This window comes from Dipodomys merriami, unplaced genomic scaffold, assembly GCF_024711535.1.
Source record: "Dipodomys merriami isolate MVZ:Mamm:240054 unplaced genomic scaffold, mDipMer1.0.p SCAF_158, whole genome shotgun sequence".
Classification (NCBI taxonomy): Eukaryota; Metazoa; Chordata; class Mammalia; order Rodentia; family Heteromyidae; genus Dipodomys; species Dipodomys merriami.
This window is the reverse complement of record NW_027202915.1, coordinates 1,668,853-1,695,456: the sequence shown is the minus strand read 5'-3', so window position 1 is coordinate 1,695,456 and position 26,604 is coordinate 1,668,853. Positions and strand designations below refer to the sequence as shown.

General features: G+C 38.0%; 1 protein-coding gene across 18 annotated transcripts in view; it reads right to left on the bottom strand.

The window, feature by feature from the left end:
- Positions 1–26,604, bottom strand: part of Cdc42bpa (CDC42 binding protein kinase alpha) — a 310,452-nt gene that overhangs the window by 74,745 nt on the left and 209,103 nt on the right. For 13 of the 18 annotated variants that reach the window (XM_070023199.1, XM_070023195.1, XM_070023198.1 and 10 more), the window contains 5 exons: positions 22,366–22,608; positions 22,072–22,182; positions 12,808–13,055; positions 10,553–10,658; positions 4,903–5,027 (listed from right to left, as the gene is read on the bottom strand). In XM_070023199.1, the coding sequence (XP_069879300.1) occupies positions 4,903–5,027; positions 10,553–10,658; positions 12,808–13,055; positions 22,072–22,182; positions 22,366–22,608 (833 nt within the window). The remainder of the gene's footprint in view (positions 1–4,902; positions 5,028–10,552; positions 10,659–12,807; positions 13,056–22,071; positions 22,183–22,365; positions 22,609–26,604) is intronic. The other 5 variants (XM_070023205.1, XM_070023211.1, XM_070023213.1 and 2 more) reach the window with 2 other exon arrangements.

Sequence of the window (26,604 nt, the reverse complement as noted above, 5' to 3'; positions counted from 1 at the left end):
CCCATTTGTCAAATCTCTCTCCTATCTGCTGTGTCCCTGGGACTCTTGAAAATGCTTCTACCTAACCTTGTGAGTGACTTCTAGCGTTTCTCCTACTTCATCTTGCTGTAATTTCAAAGTTTCAGGTCTGATGTTGAAGTCTTTAATCCACTTTGAGTTGATACCTGTGCCTGGTGACACACTGGGATCCACTTTTAGCTTTCTGTGTGAATGGATGTCCAGTTTTCCCAACACCAAGTATTGAAGAGGCTATCTTTTTCCCATTATATATCTTTGACTCCTTTATCAAATATCAAATAACTGTAAATATATGGTTTTATTTCTGGTCTTCTAGTCTGATCCATTGATCTTTGGGTCTATTTTTGCACAGCTGTTTTTGTTATTATAGCTCTGTAGTAGTACTTGAGGTCTGGGATTGTGCCTTGAACTGCTTTGGCTATTTGAGGTATTTTGTTGCTCTGTATGAATTTTTGGAATGTTTTCTCTGTCTCCATGAAGATTTTGATGGGGATTGCATTAAATTTGTAGACCATTTCTGGCAATATGGATGCTTCTTACAATAATTCTACCTATCCATGACCACGGAAGGTCTTTCCTGATTAAAGAAAATCTTTGATTTCTTTCTTCAAATTTTTATAGTTTTTGCTATAAAGATCTTTTGACTTTTTGGTTAGGTTTATTCCTAATTTCTTTTTGTTGTTGTTGTTTAAAGCTACTAAAAATGGAGTTGTTTTTCTGATTTCCCCTTCTACTTGTGCTTTGTTGATATGCAGAAAGACTACTGATTTTTGTCGGTTAATTTTGTATCCTGCTACTTTGCCAAAGTTATAGATAAGCTCTAGAAGCTTGGGGATGGAACCTTTTGGGTCCTTTAGATAGATTATATCATCTACAAATAGAAATAGCTTGACTTCTTCTTTATCTATGTGAATCCCTTTTGTCTATTTTTCTTGCCTTATCTCCCTAGCTTTTTTTTTTTTTTTTGGGTCTGGTTGTGGGGCCTGAACTCTAGGCCTGAGCGCTGTCCCTCAGCTCTTCAGCTCAAGGCTAGCGCTCTACCACTTGAGCAACAGCGCCACTACCGGCTTTTTTCTTTTTGCTTATGTGGTGCTGAGGAATCAAACCCAGGGCCTCATGCATGCAAGGCGAGCGCTCTACCACTGAGCCACCTTCCCAGCCTCTCCCTAGCTTTTAAAGAACTGTATTGTGCATATCATCTTCTCTCTTCCTAAATGAACCCTGTCAGAGTATTAAGTATTAGTTAATTAATTGAGAGAACATGAGAGAAAAGAATTAGATAAACCAAGAAAATCAGATCTACATTAGGCTTTTAAAGTTGAGTAGTTATTTTAATAGTTGAGACAGAGTTTCAACTTTAGGGAATATACTCGGTGAGTGAATAAGTTAAACACTTGGGCAATTAAAGTAACAATGGAAGCAGTAACCTTGAGCAAACAACAACAACAACAAACAAACAAAAAACCCCCTCAAAGCCCTGAATTCAAGCCCAGAACCAACACCAAAAAACAAAACAAAACAAAAAAGTCCCAGGGATAATTATTATAGCTATCTCATAGATCAGTTGGGCTAGCTAAATGAGAATATACGTCCATTTCTAGCCCAATGCTCTAATATTCTTTAATCAACACAGCTATTACTATATACAAATGAAGGCTATTGAATAAGAAAAGTTTCAGGTGAACAGATTTAAATAAGGCGAAATAAATACTTCATAACTGAAACTCCCAACTGGTTATAAAACATCCTGGTTCCTCTATACTGTGCAGCTCTTCACTCTATGCTTTACTTTGTAGTTATAACAATGATCTTTCCTTCAGGCCTCATAAAAATCTAAATAGCTTTAATAACACCTTATTCACCAGAAATTTAATTCCAAATTTTGTATTTCTTATCCTAACTTTATTCCAGTTTTAGAAATGTATCAAAAATCTCTACTTAGATGTCTCAGGGTAGCTTCAGTCTCACACAAACTAAACTAGCTACAATTGCCTGTGTCATCTGACCCACACAAAAACCATGTTTTCTTCTTTCTTCTCTCCTCCTCCTCCTTTCCCTCCTCCTCTTTCTCCTCTCCCTTCTTCTTTTCTTCTTTTTCCTCCCCCAACCTCTCCTCCTCATTCTTTTTTTGTGCCAGTACTGGAGCTTGAAAGTAGGGCTTCCAGCTCTCATTTGTCTTTTTCCAGATCTCAACCACTTGAGCCATACCTCCACTTCTGGTTTATTGCTGACTAACTGGAGTCAGGGATTTATCTGCCCCAGCTGGCTCTGAACCCCTATCCTCAGATCTCAGTCTCTTGAGTAGGAGGATTACAGATCTGAGCTACCACTGTCTGCTCCATTGTTTTCTTAAACTCAGAATTACAGAAATATTCATTCTTCCTTATGCAATGCCCTTTATTATATTTAATAATTAGGTTCTATAGTTTTTTCTTTTATAATATTCCCACCTTTGTTTACTTTTCCCTAAACTTCCATTTCATCTTGAACATACTAAGAGCTACCTTCCTGCTACACCATTTTAATCAATGCTATTACCTTTTGAGGAAATCTTGCTCTTATAAAGAAAGTTCAAATTCTTATCCAGTATTCATTACACTATTATTGCATTAACGTTATTAATCTCTTTTCTCTTATTTTACACAAATGCTCCAAATTCAACCAGCCTAAGTGAGGGATACTTCATTCATCTCAGTGTTGTAAGACAAAGGATATTCTGAAAGAAGTATTTTGGATTTCAGAGTTTTTCAAGTTTTGGGGTATTTGCATAGGTTTTATTGGTTGATCATTTCTGGGCTGGAATCATAAACTCCAAAATCCTAAACAATAAAAAATTAAAAAAAATAAAAGGAAATATCCCGAGTCTTCTCCTCTTTACTGGTATTTTATTTCAGAGTTAGCTTTCAAAGTAGGTGATAACTTCTGAGACCAAGGAATGTATACCTTGCTATTAGATACGAACAGTAGCCCTCTGAACTCATGAGTTCCCTCTCCCCCCATCTACAGCCTCAGTCAACCACATTTAGTTACAAATGTCTTTGGAATTGAACATATACTTTTTTCTCACCATTATTCCCTAAGTAATAGTGTGACTATTTACATAACACTGACATTGTATCAGTGTAAGCAACTAGTGGTGATTCACAGTGTATGGAAGGATATATTGAACTGTATGTGGTTATTATACCCCTGCACATTTGGAACTTGGGTATCTGTGGATTCTAGGTTGCAAAGCAGGATCCTGGAACAAATTCCTCAGATACTAAGGGGTAACTGCACTCATCTGGTATCAGAAGTTATCAGTCCATTTTAAATAACAATGGTTACTTCTCAGTTTTTCAGCAAACTTTACTAAGTGCCAGTGTAAAGTTAGTGTTTTGGACCATTGTATGAGAATCTTCAACTCCATCCTTCCTATTAAAATTTTCTAGAGAATCCTGATTAAAGCTTCCTTCCCAGCCAGGCACAAGGCTGCACACCTATAATCCCAGAACTCAGGGGGCTAAAACACAGGAACTGGAGGCCAGCCTAGGTCATATGTTGAAACTCCCTACCTCAAAAAATAAAAATACACAAGGCTTCCTTCCTTCACCAGGATCACATCCCACCCAAGTGAATGTATTAGGTCAGTTATGGAATGTGGCAGTGGTCTAGGGTCACAGGCCACACACAGGCTTTGGACATGTCAACTTAGAAAGATATTCTCAACTCCACTTTTTGCTATTCCGCTGCATTTTTTGATGTTAAAAACTGGTGGCAGATTAAAATCACTTCACTTTAGAAATGTGGAATGGATAATGTGAATATAAAATGAACCACTAACTGTACTTTTGGTAATACAGCAAAGTCTCTACTATCTGGGCTTTGAACAGGGATATTCATAAGGCAAAGGTTATTTAATGAAAGAGCTCTCTAGTTAAGCCAGTATCAAAATTCTTAAGTTATATGAGTAGTTACTTAAAATGCAGTGTTTAATTCACTTTTGGTTTTATTTAAGGAAGAGGTTATTAATTAAAGTAAAGAAAATGGAAAAATATTTGAACCAGAATATGAGCACAAAGAGCAACAACTTAATTGGTCTAGAGAGACCACACAAAGAAATTAGCTGTTTTGAAATAAAAAGTTAAACATAAAAAGTTAAGCTACTTGTTTTTTTAAGAAATAAAAAGTCCTCACTACAGTCTACTTTCTCTATGCAGCATAAAATATACAAATTTTTACAATCATCATAATAATCATGTAGTCAATGTATTGTGACAGTTTTGCTAGGCTAAATAATTAAGTCCCAGAGATTACAGAATAGTTGGTAATACAAAGCTGTAATCATTTAGGAGTTTCTTCAGCCTTTCAAGGACTAACTGAGACCGGGACTTGAACTCAGTATCTGCTGTTTTCACTCACTTGCTGTTGCTCTACTACCTGAGCCATGCCTTTGTATTTTTTATTTGTAGGAAGAAATACCAGGTTCCAACGGAGCTGTGTAAAAGTGGTACAGGACATTTATGAAGTTGGGAAAACACATTGAAGATTAGCAATAAAGCTATACTTTTCAAAGTAAATTATTTTCTGTAGAAAACAAATAAGATAAAATGTCAACAGCTTCTTAGAATTTTTACCAACTTGTCCACTTGTTCAAAATTACCCGAAGTATTTTTTTGGGGATTCGGTCATGGGGCCTGAACTCTGGGCCTGGGTGCTGTCCCTCAGCTCTTCAGCTCAAGGCTAGCGCTCTACCACTTGAGCCACAACGCTACTTCCGGTTTTTTTCTTTTTGCTTATGTGGTGCTGAGGAATCGAACCCAGGGCCTCATGCATGCAAGGCAAGCACTCTACCGCTGAGCCACCTTCCCAGCCCCTACCCGAAGTATTTTAAAGAGAACTCACCACTGAATTATTTCTGTGATCTGGGCTTCCCAATGTGCAACTGATTCCTTCTTGTCTGCTAGGTCCTTGACCTCTTCTTCTAACTGCTGGTTGTGCATACTTAAGTTCTCATACAGAGTGGTAAGCTGAAAGTCAGATATAAGATGTATATGACTTTTAAAACCAGGACTTCTTCAATAGTTGTCTTGTTACTATTGCACACCCACCTGGGCAGTGAATCTGGTCATAAAGTACACTCTAAAGTTTTCTGCTTCATTTTTTAATCCTTGAGCCCTATGATGCATCAGCTCTGTTTGGGAATACTCTTCATTTTCCTTAAGAATCAACCCAATTTTGCAGAAAACAACAGAGAAGACACATAATATTCAAAGAAAGAAAAGTTAGACTAAAGCTGAATTTTCAGTGGTTAGGAGAGGAGGGAACAGGATGGGGAGAGAGAAGAGAAGGGAGAAGAATTCAAGCCTATAATCCTGGCTTCCCAGGAGGATCACAGTTTGAGGCCAGCCTAGATAAAAGTTTGGAAGACTTCATCTCAAACAATAAGCTAGGTGTGGTGGCAAGCACCTGTCATCCTAGCTAGTGGAAGCTGCAATCAAGAGGACTACAGTTTCAGGCCAGTATAGTGATAAAGAGATATCACCTATCACTCTAGCTACAAAAGGAAGTACAAATAGGATCAAGGTCCCAGCTGGCTTAGGCAGAAAGTGAGACCCTTTCTAAAAATAATCAGATTAAAATGGGCTAGATGCATGGCTCAGTGTGGTGTGCCTGCTTAGCAAGCGCAAACCTTGAGTATTTATTTAAAAGAAAAAGAGGAAAAAGGAGGAGGAGGAAGAAGAGAAAGAAGAAGAGAAGAAGAACAAGGAAGAGAAAGAGATCAAGGAAAAGAAAGGGAGAGAGGTAGGAAGGAGAAATTCAAAAGGAAAAGGAATGGCATCTTCTAAATACTGAAATAAAGTAACTACCAACTTAGCATGTTAAGCATTCTAGAGACACTTATAATCAAATCAAATCGTTATACTGCATTTACTTACTGGTATCATGATTAAATTCCACAACTTTCACGGTAAATAATTTTCTGTATTTTAAACTTTATAGCGATAGTATTTAAATACATGAAATAACAATTATATAACCTACTTGGAAAAAGTTTGAGCATTGTTAGTCTTATGGTAATGGAAATAACTAAGAGTTTTACACTAAGGTTCATAAACTTTTTTTTGTTTTTTGCTGGGGCTGGGCTTGAACTCAGGGCCTGGGCTCTGTTCCTGAGCCTCTCTTTGTTTAAAGCTAGCACTCTATGCTTGAGGCACAGTGCCACTCCCAGCTTTCTCTGAGTAGTTTATTGGAGATAAAGAGTCTCACAGACTTTATTGCCCAGGCTGGCTTAAACTGCGATCCTCAGATCTCAGCCTATGAGTAGTTAGGATTACAGGTGTGAGCCACTAGGTGCCTGGCTCATAAACTATTTACAGCCATTTATGTTCTTTTTCAGCTGCTTTCTGGAAATTTTATACAACAGCTTTGTAATACTTCACAAAATGAACAGCATTCTTTCAGAAGTAATTTTCAAAGCAATAAATGAAACTATTTGGAAAATGCTTTAAATGCTTAGGTAGCCCTTTGAAATGCTAAATAATTGAATGGCAAGTAGTGAAAGAAAAGTATATGAAAACAAAGTTCTGGCCAACTGAAATTCAACAACTAACCAAAAAAATTATACATTATGATCAAATTCATCCTAGGGATGTAAAGTTGACTAAATATATATGAATTAATAAATGTAAAACAATACATGAACAGAAGCAAGAACAAGAACTACATGATCATCTCAATAGACGCAGAAAAAGCTTTTGACAAGATCCAACTCCCTTTTATGATAAAAGCTATGGAGAAGCTAGAATACATGGGGCAGTCCTCAATTTAATAAAGGCTGTATATGACAAACCTACAGCAAACATTAAGTATACAATAGTAAAAAGCCAAAACTGTTTCCTCTGAAATCAGGAATGAAACAGGGATGTCCATTCTCTCCACTCCTCTTCAAAGTATAGTACTGGAATTTCTAGCAAGAGCAATAAGGCAAGGGAAAAACATAAAGGGGATCCAAAGAGGGAAAGAAGTAAAAACTACCTCTTTTTGAAGATGGCATGATCTTGTATATAAAGGACCATATAGTCTCCTCCTGCAAGCTACTAGAGCCAATCCTAAACTTTGGCAAAGTAGCAGTTTATAAATTCAACCCACAAAAACCAGAAGCTTTTCTGTATGCCAACAGTGAGAAGATCGAGACTAAAATAAGGAAAATGGCCCCATTTATAGAACCCTCAAAAAAACAAAAACAAAACCAAAAAACCCTAATTAACTAAAGATGTAAAGGACCTCTATTGTGAAAAACTTCAAAAATCTGAAAAAAAAAAAAGGAAACTGAAGAAGATATAAGGAAATGGAAAGACCTTCCTTATTCTTAGACTGGAAGAATTAGCATCATGAAAATGGCAATTTTGCCCAAAGCAACTTACAAATTCAATGCAATGCCCATCAAAATCCCAAGAACATTCTTTTTTTTTTTTTTTTTTTTGGGTCCGGTCGTGGGGCCTGGGCACTGTCCCTCAGCTCTTCAGCTCAAGGCTAGCGCTCTACCAGTTGAGCCACAGCGCCACTTCCGGCTTTTTTCTTTTTGCTTATGTGGTGCTGAGGAATCGAACCCAGGGCCTTGAGCATGCAAGGCAAGCGCTCTACCACTGAGCCACCTTCCCAGCCCAAGAACATTCTTCAATTAAGTGGAGAAAGCAATTCAAAAATTCATGTGACATAACAAAGGCCTCACGATAGCAAAAGCAATCCTTAGCAAGAACAGGGTTGGAGGAATATCAATATCAAACTTCAAACTCTATTGCAAAGCCATACTAATAAAAACAGCTTGGAACTGGCACAAGAACAGTCCTGAGGACCAATGGACTAGAAGATCCAGAAATAAACCCACAGAACTATACCCATCTACTATTTGATAAGGGAGCCAAAAATATAGATTAGAAGAAAGACAGCCTCTTCAACAGATGGTGCTGGCAAAATTGGTTATCCACATGCAGAAAACTGAAACTAAATCCTTATATATCAATTAAAAATGGACCAAAGACCTCAATGTAAGGTCAGAATCCATAACAATATTACAGGAAGAGGTATAGGGGAAACTCTAGGGCTCCTAGGCACAGGTCAAAACTTTCTAAGTAAAGATCCAGAATCACAACAAATAAAAGAAAGACTGGATAAATGGGATTGCATGAACATTTCTGCACGACAAAGGACATAGCTAACAAGCTAAACAGAAAACCCACAGAATGAGAGAAGATTTTCTCCAGCTATACATCAGATAAGGGTCTAATATCCAAAATATAACTAAAGCTCAATAAGTGCAATCCCCCAACTGTCAAAGAAATAACAACCCAATTAATAAATGGGCTAATGACTTAAAGAGAAACTTCTCACAAGAAGTAGTAAAAATCACCAATAGACACATGAAGAGGTGCTTAGGATCCTGGCTATAAAGGAAATGCAAATCAAAACAACACTGAGCTTCCACCTTAGCCCAGTTACAATTGCCAACATCAAGAAAACGAACAATAACAATACTGGTGTGGATATGCCAAAAGGGAACTCTATTACACTGTTGGTAGGAATGTAAACATGTTTACCACTCTGGAAAGCAGTACGAAAGTTCCTCAGAAAACTAAACATAGAGCTACCCTATGACCTAGCAATTCCACTCTGGAGCACAAACAAGGCCACACTAAAGCTACCAGCACAACCATGTTCATTGCAGTATTATTTACCGCAGCCAAGATATGGAATCAGCCCAGATGCCTCTCAACAAACAAACAGTCAAGAAAATGTGATATATATACACAATAGACTTCTACTCATCCATCAGAAATAATGATATTTCACTATTTGTAAGGAAGTGGAAAGACATGGAAGAAATTTTATTAAGCGAAGTAAGCCAGACCAGGAGAAACATAGGCTGCATGTTTTCCTCATTTGGGGTAGCTAATGTGCCTATAAACCTGCAAGTAAACAAACTAGGTGGTAAGCAAGGGGTTACAAATTAATTAACTGAAGTGTATTCAACTCTATGGGGAGCACAAATAGTGTAATTCTTAAAAAAGACTAAGTCAGAGATCAACAAGTACCAGGAAATGGGTTCTTGCAAGAGGGGAGGATGGGGCCAAATGGAAAGGGGTAGAAGAATGCAGGGGGAAGTGTGGGGGGGGGGCGGGGGCGGGGGTGAGCATGTAGGCAAGAATTCATTGTTTATATATAGAATCAAGAGGGGAGGGGAGGGCCAAAGGAGAGGGCAAAAAAATGGGGGGGGGAATTAAGGGGGAGAATACAGGCAAGAATTCATTGCATATAACACAGATTTGAGAAATATAAAGTAAGGGGTGGGTAGAAGGGGGTGAAGATGTTGAAGTGATAGCGCAGATCAAGATGCACTGTATACATGACCTGCTTAACAAATTGCCAAAAAATTCAATACATAACCTAAACTTAAGCAAAAGAAAGCATGGGTGAGAATGTTGAAAAGGGTGACATTGATCAAGAGGCACTGTATTTTTAAACTGTTTTGGTGAATAGCAACTCCTTTGTGCAATTACTTAAAAATAAGAAAAACATTCAAAAAATATAAAATGGGCATAGTTCAAGGAAAAAATAACCTAAAATTGAGAAAGAATGGAGAATTTCTGTTTTATAACTAGCCAAGGTCTTTCAATCTGCTACTGTAATAATAATTAAATGCAATATTTTTACTGGAGGAAAAACCTAGAAATCATTTATAAATGCAAATCGACCAGCTCTTCTAATCTAAGATTATTGGAGCTCCTGGTCAATATTAAGATTTTTTTACAACTGTTTTGCTAAAGACTGGTCAGCTTGAGAAATCTGAGGAAAAATTTCTTTGTAAGTATTTGAAATGTTGTTCATGCATATAGCTACTTCTATGTTTTATACAAAACCTTCTACATTCCAGCTATATAGGTCAGGCAGTGTCAGTTTTTTGGGGCTATCACCTACCCTGATATCATTTCTAGTTATCAGTTCTCTAATGCAAATATGAAGTAGTTGTTATAAATTCTCCAGGTTTGGCCTAACTACCTCTGCTTACGCCAGGCGCCGGTCTCAGCCTGAATGTGACCAGCCAACTCAGAAAATAGGAAGAGAAAGAATAGTAGGAAATGAAATAAAGAAGAAAAACCAAAAAGTAACCTGGAAAAAGAAATTCAGCAAAACTCACTCTAGAAGATTCCTGTCACAAAGAATTGTGACAAAAAAAAAAACTCTCCTCAGTGGTACAGCGCTTGCCTTGCATGCCTGAGGCCCTGGGTTCGATTCCTCAGCACCACATAAGCAAAAAGAAAAAAGCCAGAAGTGGTGCTGTGGCTCAAGTGGTAGAGCGCTAGCCTTGAGCTGAAGAGCTGAGGGACAGCGCCCAGGCCCAGAGTTCAAGCCCCATGACCTGACCCCCCCACCCCCAAAAAAACAAAAACAAAAACAAAAAAACTCTCCATCATAGACATTCCCACAACTAGTAATCATACCCACAATTTCCATCACAATGCTTAATGAATACAAATGACACTGAATCACTCACCTTATCAAGTTCACTTGTCAACTTTTTATTTTCTTCAGTTAGTAATACTTTTTCTCGTTCATACTGTTGTTTGAACTCATTTTCAAATTCTTCCCTTTCACTTTGACTAATAATCAAAAACAAAAAGAAAACAAAGAACTGAAGCAAAGGTAATTGAAAACTTAAAATTACTTTTAGTGTCGCTATATAGTATAGTACCTGACAAAAAGTGCATTCCAAGGATGTACAACACTGCAATGCTGACTGGTTTACTCATCCATTTGGCTTTATTTTTACAAACTGTTTTGGACTTTTCAGATAAGCCCTTCTTTCACAGATCTTACATTCCAATACAGGGAAGATGACTAACTAAAAGCTAATAACTGAGCTTAAGAAGTTCATTTCAGAAGTGATTTCAGTAAGTTGCATAAAGAAAATAAGGTAATACAACAAACCCTTATCTGGGATGAGGTGGCAGAGACTGTATAATCAGGAAATATCTCATTAAATAAGCTACATTTCTAAATGAACATCAAAATTATCATCTGCCTCATTACCTTCATTGAGGTTAAAAGATAAATTTAGTCTGAGACTTTTCTTTGTATATCTGTTTCACAATAATCTGACAAAATTTAGTTAGAAGTCCTTACTTAAGATTGGGCCAGTCATTTTATAACCTTACTAATCTCACTAAAATAGTATTCTATGGTTTTACAAATAGCTAAAAATAAATTTGTACATGAATTTAGATATGTTTCAAAATTAATTTTGAAATTATTTCATTTATAGGAAAACTGTAAAAATAGTACAAGGAATCCCTGCATTGACCATTTGGTAGTGTATTCCATATTTTACTTCTTTCCTTTACTGTCTTTAGTTACACTAAAAGGGAGCTCTGTAAGAACAGTGATTTTTCTTATCTGATTCATCACTGCTACATCCTACTCCACACAAGGTGATCTGCATATAGTGTTATAACATAATTTTGAACGAATGCACCAAAATGAGTAAATTGGGCTTCCAATGTCAGAAGAGAATGACAATGTCATAAACTTAGTTGCCTGAAACCTAAGCAGCCAGTCATGGCATCCTGTGGGTCCTGTCCTTTCCAGAGACCTTCGGAGCCCAGCACACTCTTTCACAAGCTCACCATCATCATATGAGTCCATCACCTCTGGGCACAGGTGCCTTTCTCCTCCTGCTGTTTCCATACATTTCTAACACAGTAGAGCAAGTGGTCATTCCAAAATATAAATAGAATCATGTCCTGTTCCTTCAGTGGTCTTAGGATAAGGCCAGCTTCATAGCCTTGCCTCTGTTTTTCTTTCTGCCTCACTTCTCACCACATGAGCTTCCTGTCAGGCTTCCACCACAGTTAAGCAGCTTTCGTTTTCCGAATGTGCTATGCTTCCCTTTGCCTTCAGGTCTAAGAACATTCTGTTCTCTCTGCTTTGGCATTCTTCCCCCCCTCCTTCCTTCCTTCCTTCCTTCCCCCCTTCCTTCCTTCCCCCCTTCCTTCCTTCCTTCTTTCCTCTCTCTCTCTCTTTTTTTTTTTTGGGTCTGGTCATGGGGCCTGAACTCTGGGCCTGGGCGCTGTCCCTCAGCTCTTCAGATCAAGGCTAGCGCTCTACCACTCGAGCCACAGCACCACTTCCGGCTTTTTTCTTTTGGCTTATGTGGTGCTGAGGAATCGAACCCAGGGCCTCAGGCATGCAAGGCAAGCGCTCTACCACTGAGCCAACTTCCCAGCCCTCTCTCTCTTTTTTTTTTTTGTTGGTCGTGGGTCTTGAAATCTGGGCCTGGGCGCTGTCCCTCAGTTCTTTAGCTCAAGGTGAGCACTCTACCATTTGAGCCACAGCGCTACTTCCAGTTTTCTGGTGGTTAATTGGAGATAAAGAGTCTCATGGACTTTCCTGCCTAGGCTGGCTTTGAATTGCAATCCTCAGGTCTCAGCCTCTTGATTATCTAGGATTACAGACGTGAGCCACCAGTGCCTGGCTTTTTTTAAATTTCTTACAGCTCAGCTGAGATAGTTTTGTCCAGAAAGCCTTAACTGTACCAAAGGAGCTTTCCTGTGTGCTTCTATTTTTATCCACTTGCTTTCCTGACCTTCTGTACTAATTTTCTATTTATCAGTCTTGACTTTGGTCTTCTTGAGAAATGAGATATCTCAGAGATATATGAGATATCTTTTACTCGTGTATCTCCAGTACTTGACCAACACACAACAGATACTCAGTAAATCTGTACTAATGGATAAACAACTTGGTTCTTACGTTTCTCTCCTTGTTTTTTCCAGTTTGTCTTTTAAAACCAAAATTTCCTTGTTGAGAGCAAGTTGCTGGCCTTCTGAATCATGTAGTTCTTTCTTTAGGTTTTTAATCTCATTTGCATGGATTCCTTCTCTTTTAGATATTTCTTCTTCATAAAAAATACTTTTCTTTTCCAAATCCGTTTTCAGTTTGTTTATCTCTTGCTGATGTTCTATACTGCATATTCCTGGTGAATAAGTAATTTGTTTCTGCTATAGAAATAAGAACAAAAGATTAGTTCATCTGTAAGAATAAGAAGATAACAAATAATTTCTCCTTCCTGTATGAGTATACATATATCTGCACATGAATTGACAAGGACAAACAGTAGGACTGTCAAAATTAAATAAAAATACAATTAAATAACAGGCAAATTACCAATAGAATATATGATTAGTAACCAGCCCACAAAAAATCAAGAGAAACAAGTTGGGCACTCACACATGTAATCCTAGCTACTCAGTAGGCTGAGATCTGCAGATTGCAGTTTGAAGCCAGCCTGGGCAGGAAAGTCCATGAGACTCCTATGCCCAGTAAACTATTCAGAAAAAGCAGGAAGTAGTGCTATGGCTCAAGTGGTAAAGCACTAGCCTTGAGCACAGAGAAGCTCAGGGGCAGAGTCTAGGCCGTGAATCCAAGCCTCAGCACTGGCAAAAAAAAAAAAAAAAAAAAAAAAAAAAAAAAAAAAAATCAAGAAAAGCAAAACCAGCCATAACTGCTTTCGTTTTTCTTATCTGCAGACATCTGTGGTATTTATAAAGTATCTCAAAATGATCTGCTAATTTCATGTCTAGGTACCTGGTCTAAAAAATGATAACAGAAAAAGCACTGCTCATGAAAATTACAGTATTACAGAAGTAAAAACAAACCAAACATTTAATTGTAGAGGGCTGCTCACGTGGATATTCTTCTTGGACTATTACTTATAATTACTAAAATTATGTACCTAATAATTTTTAGCAAGCAAAAATGCTCATTACACTGTTAAGTACACAAAGTAAGTGTTAGGGCTGAATTGTCTCTCCGAGATTCCTATGTTGAAGACCTAACCAGCAGTATGTTAGAACATGATCTTTTTTTCAGGGAAAAAGGCATGTAAGTTGTAGAGTGCCTCTGTAGCTAGCATGAAGCTCAAACCTTTTCAGTTCAAACTTTGGTAATGAAAAATAAAAATGGTCTTTCAAGGTAATTAGGCTAAAAGGTTTTTACAGTGGGCCCTCACTCAGTATGAATGTGTCCCTTATAAAAGAAGAAATGTGAGTCCAGCACCGGCGGCTCATGCCTGTCATCTTAGCTACTCAGGAGGCTGATATCTGAGGATCACAGTTCAAAGCCAGCCTGGGCAGGAAAATCTGTGAGATTCTTTTTTTTTTTTTTTTTTTTTGGGGGTCCGGTAGTGGGACCTGAACTCTGGGCCTGGGCGCTGTCCCTCAGCTCTTCAGCTCAAGGCTAGTGCTCTACCACTTGAGCCACAGTGCCACTTCCGGCTTTTTTCTTTTTGCTTATGTGGTGCTGAGGAATTGAACCCAGGGCCTCGAGCATGCAAGGCAAGCACTCTACCACTGCGCCACCTTCCCAGCCCCGAGATTCTTATCTTCAATTAACACCAGAAAACCGGAAGTGGCGCTGTGGCTCAAGGGGTAGAGCCTTGAGCTGAAGAGCTCAGGGACAGTGCCCAGGCCCAGAATTCAAATCCCACGACTGACCAAAAAAAAATTTTTTTTCAAGAGAATATTAGAATGAAAATACAAAACATCTGTGTATGAGGATTACAAAGTGAAACTCACTCAAAGTTGTTGAGTACAAGGGGACAGGGGGATGGGAAAGTGAGAGCAATGAGGAGTCAATCTGATTGAATAACTGAACATGCATGTGTGAAACACCACAGTGAACCCCTCTAAATAAGGTTAAATGTAACTGTCAAATGCAAATGTTATGCAAGTGTTAAATGTATGCTGTCAAATGTAAAGAGGTCACATCAGGGATGAAGGTACTAGCAGGAGGGTGAAGGTGAACCGAGAGGGGAAAGGAAGTGAATTTGTTAAAATATTTTTATGTTCACATATGACAGTGGAACAAGAGGGTGGAGATGTGAGGGACAGTGACTGAGGAAGGCAAGAGCTCGAGTCGTCGTGCTGCACAGGTTACATCTGCTATGCTGTGCAGCATCATCAACCCCCTAAAATTCTGTGGCCACAAAGAATCCAATTTCCCCTTTACCCACTCTGTTCTATTTTGTGTCTCTTAAAAATTTGGCCATTCTATGGTTATCATAAAACAAACAACAATAAAAATGTGGCTTTCTAGCTATGCCATGCAAGTGGAATCACGTATTATTTGTTCTTTTCTTTCACTCAAGGCTTTCCAGATTCAGCCATGCTGCAGCAAACTGCAGAATTTCATTCCTTCTCACAGCAGAGTGGCGGAGGCCTCGGCCTGCCCACACCTCAGGTTCTTCATCCATCTGTTGCTACTTCCACACTGGGCTGTTTGGGCTACTGCAATGATGCTTTCATGAACACTGGTGTAAATATTAGAGTACCTGTTTTCAACTATTTAGGCTATATTCACAGAAATGGGATTGCTTAGTCATACTGTAGTTTTGTGTTTACCTTTTTAAAGAAACAACAACTTGTTTTTAAATAGCATATGATTTCATAGTTCCATCAGTTATGAAGATAGATTTTCCTACATCCTCACCCACATATTATTTTTCTTTAAATTTAGCTACCTAATAGGTACAAAGTGATGTCTCATTTGGTTTTATTTCTATTTCCCTAATGATTAATGATGCTAAGTGTCCTTTTATTTGCTTCCTGGTCACATGTATGTGTCCTTTTGAGGTATGTTCATTAGGTTGTTTGTTTCCATTGTTGAGTTTAGTTCTTTTTATAACCTGGGTATTAATCCGCTACCAGATGAAAATTACACTGATAATTACACAGTACTGCAAAAATTAGTTAAGACCTAAACAGATGGAAAGACATTCTGTATTTATGTATAATAGAACTTGATACCACTCAAGTATCATAGTGGTATACAGTTTCAACTTAGTCCCTATTAAATTCCAACAGCTTTTTCTTAAGAAACCTTCACATTCATGTGGGAATTCAAGGGGCCAAAACAGCCAAAGCAGTGTTGACAAAGGTAAAGTTGAAGGACACAAGCTTTGTTTTTGTTTTTGTTTTTTGTTAGTCGTGGAGCCTGAACTCTGGGCCTGGGAGCTGTCCCTCAGTTCTTCAGCTCAAGGTTAGCCCTCTACCACTTGAGCCACAGCGCCACTTCCGGCTTTTTTTCTTTTTGCTTATAAGTGGTGCTGAGGAATCGAACCCAGGGCCTCATGCATGCAAGGCAAGCACTCTACCACTGAGCCACTTTCCCAGCCCGGACACAAGCTTTTTAATGACAAAGCTCACCACACACACACAAAAAAAGTTGGATCCATCTCACAGTACATTCAAAAATTAGCTGAGAATTAACTAACATTAGCACTATAACAATAAAACTTTTAGAAAATCCTGGATATGGCAATTAATTCTTTAAAATGACCCTAAAAAGCTGGGTACCAGTGGCTTACGCCTATAATCTTAGCTACAAGGGAGGCTGAGATCTGAGGATCTAGGTTCAAAGCCAGTCCCGGGAAGGAAAAGTCAGAAAACCTGACTCAGAAAACCCGAAGTGGTGCTGTAGCTCAAATGGTAGAGCGCTAGCCTTGAGCTGAAGAGCTGAGGGACAGCACCCAGACCCAGAGTTCAAGTCCCCTCCTCCCCCAAATAATTAACATTCTTGGTTAAATTCAAGGTATTTTTCTTAGAGGATACTTAAAAATGGAACTGCTTTCTTAAATGCCTTTACAGATGACTCACTGCTGGGCTACAGAAGCACTATTTTTGTGTGTTCATCTCACACCTGTGGTTTATAAACTTTAGTACTTTTATTGTTTATTCCTTGGGATTTTTCTAAATATTTGATTATGTCAGCTATAAATAGTGATAGTTTCAGTTTTTCCTTTCCAATTTAAATATTCTTTTTCCTTTTCTTGTGTAAATGACCTACCTAGAATGTCAGTGTTGAATAGCAGCAATGAAAACAAACATCCTACCCTCATTTCTGATCATAAGGAGAAAGTGGGTAGTCTTACATTTTAAAATGTTACCTGTGCGTGTTTATTAACTTGATTACACTGTCTTTTAACCCTAGTCTCATGAAAATTTTTTAACACAAACATGTTGGATTTCATTAAATGATTTTTGTGAATCAACCAATATGATTTTTCCTGTTCTATTAGTATGATATATTACACTTATTTTTAATGTTGTACTACCCTTACACTCCTGAGATATATCCTACTTGGTGCTAATAGATAAATCTTGTATTATATGCTTCTTAATATGCTCGAATTTTGCAGATATATTCATAAGGAGTTTCCGTCTGCATTTCTCTTCTGATATTTTCACTTCACTTGGGTATTGAGAGAAATGCTGGCCTCACAAAGTGAATGATGATGGAGTGTTTCTTCTTGGCCCTGCCTTTGCCCCTACACACCAGGGCTTCAGTCTGCTGAGCTTGTTTACTCAAGGCTGATTAACTCTACACTAGAGCCATTGGTCTTGAGCCTGGCTCTTGCTGGTTAACTGAAGATGAAGTCTCTGAGTTTTCTGCTAAGGCTGGCTTCAAACTATGATCCTTGAGGTCTCAACTTCCTGAATAGCCAGCATTATAAGCGCAGGAGTCACCAGCATCCAATTCCTCTTGTATTTGGAGAGAATTTGAGGTGTTATGGTTTAGAAATGAACTGTCCCTCCATAAGAGTTGGTTCCTAGTTGGTGACACTAACTGGATCATGAGGGTGCTAACTTTCTTTTCTTTTTTTAGGTCTGATACCAAGATTCATACTCAGTCCCTGATGCTTTCACTCACTGGCTAGTGCTCTACCAACTGAGTCTTGCCTCCAACCACGAGGGTGCTAACTTTATCACATATGATCCTCTGATGAATTAAAGCTGAATGGAGATTATTAGGAGGTGAATTATAAGAAGCAGGTCTCTGGGGGCCTAATTTTGAAGGGTAAGTCTTGTCCTTAGACCCTTCCCCACATACACTCTCTACCTATACATATGACATACACCTCCCTGGCCTTTATGAGGTAAATAGCTTTGTTTCTATCACAGGCTTCCTGTCATGATTTATGCCTCACCATGGCCTAGAAATAATGGAACCAAGACATTTCATGGACTGAAATGAAGAAGTTTCATAGACTGAAATTGTGTGTGTGTGTGTGTGCGCGTGCGCGCACGCGCGCGCACACGCGCGCCATGGGCACTGTCCCACAGCTCTTCAGCTCAAGACAAGCACTTTACCAATTGAGCCACAGTGCCTCGTCTGGTTTTCTGTTGGTTTATTGGAGATAAAGGGTCACACTAACTTTCCTGCGCAGGCTGGCTTTGAACTGTAATCCTCAGATCTCAGCCTCATGAGTAGTTAGGATTACAGGGGAGAGCAACTGGCGCTCAGCTGAAAAGTTTTATTCTTTAAATGTTTTATTCAATTCACCAGTAAGGGAGTCTGGTCTGAACTCTTAGGAGGTCTTTGGTTACTGATTAATTCACTTTACTTGTTACAGGCCTTTGAGATGTTTTTCTTTCACCTTGAGTCACTTTAGATTATTTGTGTCCTTGTAGGAACATATCCATTTCTGTTGGCAAACAGTTGTTCACAAGGTTCTCCTGTAATTCTTTTATTGTCTGTTGACTGGTAATAACACATCCACTTTCATTTTTATTTTTGTTATTTGCATTTTCTCTCTCAGTTAAGTCTAGTTAAATGTCTATCAGGGTTGCTGAGTTCAAATAACTTTTGTTTCATCAATTTGATTATTTTTCTATGATTTATCTATCTTTAACCCAACCTTTACTGTTTCTTATGTTCTGCCATTTTGTGTTTAGAGTATTCTTCTTTTCTTTTTTCTATTTCCTTAAGATAGTTAGGTTAGGTTATAGACATAAATTTCCTTTTCCTTCACCTCTGAGTATTTTCTAATTTTCTTGCAACTTTTTCCTTGACACAGTCACTTTTTTAAGAGTGTGTTTAATATTCACATTTTTTTTTTTTTTTTTTTTTTGGTTGGCAGTGGGGCTTGAACTCTGGGCCTGGGCGCTGTCCCTCAGCTCTTCAGCTCAAGGCCAGCGCTCTACCACTTGAGCTATAACGCCACTTCCGGTTTTCTGGTGGTTTATTGGAGATAGGAGTCTCAAAGTCTCTCCTGCCCGGGCTGGCTTTGAACTGCGATCCTCAGATCTCAGCCTCCTGAGTAGCTAGGATTACAGGTGTGAGCCACCAGCGCCCAGCAATGTTCACATTTTTTAACATTTTGTTACTCTTCTGTTTGTGGTAACCCAGTTCCACTATATCATGGCTTGGAGAAGACACTGTGTATGATTTCAACCTTATTTTGGATACTAAGACTTACTTTATGTCCTGACTTATGGCCAGTCCTGAAGAATTTACCATATATATTGGGAAAAAAATGCATATTCTGGGCTGGGAAGGTGGCTCAGTGGTAGAGCGCTTGCCTTGCATGCCTGAGGCCCTGGGTTCGATTCCTCAGCACCACATAAGCAAAAAGAAAAAAAGCCGGAAGTGGCACTGTGGCTCAAGTGGTAGAGCGCTAGCCTTGAGCTGAAGAGCTGAGGGACAGCACCCAGACCCAGAGTTCAGGCCCCACGACTGGACCCAAAAAAAAAAAAAAAAGCATATTCTACTGTGTTTGGGAGAAGTTGGAAATAATACAAATGTTAGGTTAAGATGATTACAGTGTTGTTCAAAACTTCAATATCCTATCCTGCTTCTGTCTGTATGTTTTATGTATTACTAGAAATGGGATATTGAAGTATCTCTTAAATGTAGAACTATTTAGCCCTTCACATCTATTGAAAACTAAATGGAGTAAACATTTCTACAGACTTTAAAAGAGCCAAGTATGTTTTAAAATTTGTGTGTTTTAACCAAGAAGCCTCACTTTCAGAAAACAGCCTGAGGAGAGAATAGGTGTAAATGTAAAGAAGGTACAGCAGGGAGCCACTGGCTCACATCTGTTATCCTAGCTACTCAAGAGGCTGAGAATGGAGGATCAAGGTTCAAAGCCAATCTAAGCAGAAAAAGTCCCCATGAGATTCTTGTTTTTGGTTGGTTGTGGGGCCTGAACTCTGGGCCTGGGTACTGTCCCTCAGCTCATCAGCTCAAGGTGAGCACTCTACCACTTGAACCACAGCTCCACTTCTGGTTTTCTGGTGGTTTATTGGAGATAAAGAGTCTCACGGACTTTCCTGCCTGGGCTGGCTTTGAACCGAGATCCTCAGATCTCAGCCTCCCAAGTAGCTAGGATTGCAGGCGTGAGCCACCGACACCCAGCTTCCCATGAGAATCTTATCTCCACTTAACCACTGAAAACCTGGAAGTAGAACTGAGGCTCAAAGTGGTAGAGTACTAGCCTTGAGCAAAAGAGCTCAGGGACAGCACCCAGGCCTTGAATTCAAGCCCCACAACCCCCCCCCCCAAAAAAAAAGAGGGTAGGGAGAACCATGTCATGTTTTCTGCTGATCTTATGACACATCTCTGTACAGGAAGAGCCACTGTATACATCCTGTACACAGAATAGCATATAGATTAAGCTAGTGGAGCACATACCAGCCCTGTTACTCTCCGCCAGAAATGCTTCATCTTTTGCCAGCCTATACTCCATACCTCTTTTACTCTAAAAGGCTTAGAAAAGGGATATATGATTGCCCTTTTATTTTATTAAATGATACAGACACAAAGATGTCAGCCTCTGCCATCACTGCTAGTATCACCTAACAGGATCAGTACTGCTAATATCACTGTCATTGTACACATGACAGCAAATGATGCAGACTCAGAATAAAGACAGTATTGTCTGAATAACATGAGTTCCTACACACAAAAAATTAACAAAACACCCAAATAAAAGGATATTCTGGTTGCAATCATAGCAAACACCTATGAAACTTTACTATGTATAAGCTCTTTAAATACATTATTTACTGGGTAGTTCTAATCTCAAATTTATGAGTGTCTAAAAAGAGGGAACTATATGTGATTTGGAGTTTTCAATGTAGCGATATTTATTTTAGATAAAAATAAAAATTAAACTATTATATAGAACTTAGCACCAAGACATAGAAAGTGCTGAGGCTTCATTAGCTTTAGGAGAAATACGCCTTTTGTGTGTTCTCATGTAAAGCAAGATTCATGTGAGAAGGAATTAGTGTCTGAAGCACTTTTTATCCCTCATCTACTTTTGTTCCAACAGTATTCTAAGTTCTTTAGGTAATGAAAAAGAACTATAAAGTATAAACAGGAAGAAAGCTTAGACACTTGCATTATTTAGTTTTCTCATTGCTCTGACTGAAATACCTGACAGAACAACTGAAAGGGAAGAATTACTTTACTTAGCTCATGGTTCCACCCATTTCATTTTATAGTCCTTGACACAGACTTGGGGTCTATGCTGAGGCAGAATGTTCTGGCAGCAGGAGGATGTGGAGGTAGAGGCTGTTTACCTCAAAACAAACAGCAGGCAGAGACAGGGAAGTGCATGAAGAACCCAGAGTCAGATGTCATCCTTAAGGACATGCCCTTGATAACCTGCATCCTCCAGTTGGGTCCTACCTCTTCCTTTTCACCAATAATAATTCCATAATGTTATGAGTCCATTAAGAGATTCCTTCGTTCATTGGGTCAGAGCCCTCATGATCTAATTGTCTCTGGCAACAACTTCAGACAAATGGAAAGTTGTGCTTTATCAATCTTGCAGGTATTCCTCAAGCTCATTAATTTGACAATCAAAATTAACCATTACAGCACTATTTTCTTTTAAGGAAATTGAGACACGGGAATTAAAAGATCTGTAGCCATGAATGACAATACTCAATTCACAAAAGACGAAGGTCCTGGATACTGCTCACAAGCAAGTACATCCTGTTCAGGTAGACAATCCTCCATAAATATCCTAATTCTAACTCCCTCTTAGTAACTCATATTCTCCACTAAACACAGACTTTCTCTTCAGCATGATTAAAAAATCTTGATGAGAATTAAGAATGACAATGAAGGACAGTTAGTTCTCATTCTACACCAAGTAAAGTATAAAAGCTAACACTCCTGTCATGCCTACAGAGAAGAAAATACAGAATGTGACGCCAAAGATACCTTCAGTCCTTCCAGCTCGTTCTCCAGTTGCTTCGAGTAGTGTTCGCTCTGCTCACGCAGCTTCCTGTCTTTAGATGCCTCGGCGACTAGAGCTTCCCTGTGAACTTCCAGCTTGAAAATTAAATGAAGATTTCAGAATTATAGTTTTTTTCCATCTTAAGTGTTGAAATTCATAAAACATAGTACCACTAATGACTCTCCAAACAAAGAATGAGATGCATAGTTTTTCACTGATCTCAAAAGGCAGTGTCCATCACTACCCACGGGCACTATGAAATCTGCCTAACTACTAACCTCTTTCTTGGCTCTTTCTGTTCTGCGCAGCTCTTGCCTTAAGCTTTCAACTTTCTGCATCACTAGGTCCACCTCTTCTTCCTTATCTCGGACATGTCGAGCAAGTTTCTGTTTCTGGGTGTGTAATTCTGTTAGCCGCTCATTGATCTCCATGAATTCCTGCATGGCCAGTTTCCTCTGACAGTGTGCGTCTTTCAGCTCTTTGGATTGGTTTTTTAATCGCTCACTAGCCTGGACTAGTTCCTACAGTTTTGTAAAAAGAATATATGTTACCAATTCTGCAACTTAAGAGACCAAACTGGCCATCAAAGTGCTATCATTAAGCCAGGAAGAATCAAAATGATTCACCTAAGGACATCATTAAGGGATACGAACAATGTGGGGCTCTGTTTATACTTTCTTACATGGTAAGTGCAAGGGAGCAAGGGACTTAACCTTGGTTCCACAACTGAGAGAAAGGGAATAGAAGACATAACCTGAGATTCCCTGATTCAGAGCTAAAGCAATGCCCATCAGGGCAACTCCCAGTCTCACAACAAAAAGAATGCATATTTTCTTTGGAGGGAAGAAGCTCAAGGAATTTTAATTTTTCACACATGAAGAACGAACAAATAAGAGCTCATAAGCACAGACTCCCAAAGACTCAAAGAATAAACCTCCCTAATCAAACAATAGGAACAACAGAAAATAAATGAGAAAAGTATTTGGGTGTTGGAATCATCAGATATCAGTGTAAGATTGTTATGAATGAACTATTTGAAGAAATAAAAGAAAGCATGATAAAAATGACAAGATAACAAAGGATTATTAAAAATTACCATAGGTTTATAAAAGAACTTTATCAAGACTTAAGAAATGGAAACAATGTGTTTAAAATGAAAGACATGGATCCATCATGTCTTTCTACATTTATGAAGCAAGCAAAAGGAAAAAGAAACCAAACCCAGAAAAACTGAAACTGGATAACACCAGAGAAATAAACTTAAAAAGATGAATATGTATATGTTGTGTATTTGACAAAATCGCTTACTCGCCACTCACAATCAGACTCAGAACAGGCACAGGAAGTAACAACAGCAAAGAAAGAAGAAAATATTTTCAGGCTGAGAAGGTGGCTCAGTGGTAGAATGCTTGCCTTGCATGCATGAGGCCCTGGGTTCGATTCCTCAGCACCACATAAGCAAAAAGAAAAAAGCCGGAAGTGGCGCTGTGGCTCAAGTGGTAGAGCGCTAGCCTTGAGCTGAAGAGCTGAGGGACAGCGCCCAGGCCCAGAGTTCAGGCCCCATGACCGGACCCAAAAAAAAAAAAAATATTTTCAAAGAAATGAAAACTACTATTGTACGGTCAGAAAAATTATTTTCAAGTATAAAGATTCATATAAACAAAATTAATAGTTTATTAAATCAGATCTGTACTATAAAAATCTTAATTTTATTTTAGAAAAAAACATTTCAGAAGTAACTAGAACACAAGAAAAATGGAGGACTAAGAAACTAGTAACTAATGTAAGCATGAGAAATGTATACGTATGATATTATTAAAATGTCTAATTTTTACAATAAAGGAAATAATTACTAAAATATTTGTCAAAAACAGTATATAAATTGGGAAGAAGTAGTAAATGCCCTTATGTTGCTTAGGGGGAGTAGCTTAAGATACTAAATTTAATTTAATTGTAAATATAGATGGCAAAATGCAAATCTAACTCCAAAAGAATAGAAAATACAAACCAAAAGCCAAAATACCTATAAAAAGATTTGACAAAAAATTGAGACTGGTTGTACACAATATGTATGTATTTACTACTATTAAACTGCAAACTTAAAATGTTAAGTTGGTAAATATTGTGTGACATGTATTTTACATTACATTTTTTAGTGAAAGGAGAACAAAGGAAGCATAAGAAAGTGTGACAAATAGAAAGCCAAAAGTGGTAGAAACATATCCATAAACAGTAGTAATCATAGTAGATATATAAAATGGCTAAACTCACCAGTTAAAGGTACTTATACCAGATTAAGAAACAAAATCTAAACTTTAGCAGAAAAAAGGATTGTTAGGACAGGAATATAACTAAAATAACACAAAATTCAACATCATTATAAAATTCTATGAATTTTATAAGATAGTCTTAAAATATATTAAAAAGAAATTACTAGAATTTCAGAGAAAATTGGTATACTCATCACTATGACTAGAAATTTCAATTTTTATTTATTAATATTTCAATCAAGTAGTTAAAACAGTGACTAGGAAGAATTATGTCAAAAGTTCTCTACAAGCCTCATATGTATAGAAGTTTGTATCCTGTATTTGAAATGCACACTCTTTTCAAGAATATGCATTGAATATTTAAAAAATGAAACTAAAGTCTTAACTATGAAAGTCTAATAGATTTCACAGAACAGATATCATATAGATCAAGTTCTTAGATAACATTGCAATTAATAATGGACAATAAAAAGATAACATCCTACATTGAAATTGTAAAATACACTTACAAGAAATTCATTTGTCAATGAAAAAAAATCACAGATTAAAATATTTAAAAGTAAAAAAATTAAAGATACAGAAACAAACAGAAAAATGTTTAGTACATTATAAAACTTGATGATGCAGTAAAGCTCTGTTTAGTGGGGGACTCACAGCCTGAAATACTTGGAAAGGAAAAACCAGGTTGCAACTCAATGATTCTTAAGTTAAGTTTGAAATAGAGCAGTAATAGTGACTATAAATGGATGTAACAGAAAGAATAATAAGGATCAACAAAGCCAAAAGTGATTCTTTGAGGTGTTGATCAGGGGAACAACATGCAGTTATAGAAAATAAAATAAGGAAAGCAAACAGAGGCCATAACTACAAATCTAGAAGAGATCAAAGGAGATATCAGGAAACTGTAAGTGAATTCTATACAATACATCTGTTGTTATAAAGTGAAAAATTTCCCAGAAAACTGCATTCATCAAAATTGTTTTCAGTTAATAAAGTAACAGACCCAACTGTTATCCGAAGTGCCCGTCCTCACAGCGGTGTGGGAAACCTTAGCCCCCGGCCCTCCCAGCCAGTGGCTCGGCCCCTCCGTGGAGCACTACCCCTCCATATGCTGCCCAAGGGAATAAAAGAGAAGCAAGCCTGCCCCATTCTCCCTGATATTAGTATCTTCTGAATATGAAAAAAGCAAGAAAGGTAAAGAAAAAATTGGAAGCCAACTTCACTCAGGAAAACAGCGGTAAGGATTCTTTTTAAATGAGCAAATCCTTTCCAGTGATGCACAAAGCTGACACATAGGAACATCTGGTGTAGATTCTTTGTGTTGAAGTCCAGCTCCATCTCTTTCTATCCCAACTACACTTGAACAAAACAACTCCTCAGGACTCAGTCTCACCATTAGTAAAAGGAGAATAAAGCATAGTAATAATACCTAACCTGAGGGAGTTGTGATAAAAATTAAACAATATTAAGATATATTTATAAAGCACTGGTAATAGTGCTAGAATAACCTGCAACATAAACATGACATATGCTACCATTTATTTAGTACGTAACGCATGAGTAATTTGGGCTTAACTCAAAAATGCAGTAGAAGTACGAAGTCTATAATGTAAGTCACTATATCAATCCACCAAAGGAGAACCCCAAAGCTACATCAGTGGTGTATACTGGTGGTCATAATGACATAAATACCAAAGATGAAACTTGTAAAAATTAGGATAGAAGCCAGGCATTTGTGGCTCACACTTGTAATCCTAGCTACTCAGGAGGCTGAGATCTGGGGATCGTAGTTCGAAGCCAATCAACCACTCAAAAACCAGAAGCGGTGCTGTGGCTCAAAGTGGGACAGCGCCAGCCTTGAGCGGAAAAACTCAAGAACAATGCCTAGGCCATGAGTTCAAGCCCCACAACTGACAAAAAATAAAAATAATCAGGAAAGAAATTTTGGAGAATTTTTTAACCACCTACTTCCTATACCGACATACTTAAGTATATATAAATTAAAATACTGACAAACAATTACACAAAAAAATAAAAGTTTTGGGCAGAGTCTATGCTAAGTAGTAGAATGCATTCCTAGCAAACACAACGTCTAAGCTTGAATCCCAGTACCTGAAAAATTAAAGTAAGTACAAAGACAAGCTGGGTATCTTTTTAATATTCATAACTACTGAAATGTTATTCTGACCAGAAATTTTGGAATTCTTATAAGCCAGTAAGAAAAAGACAAACAACCAAACAGAAAAC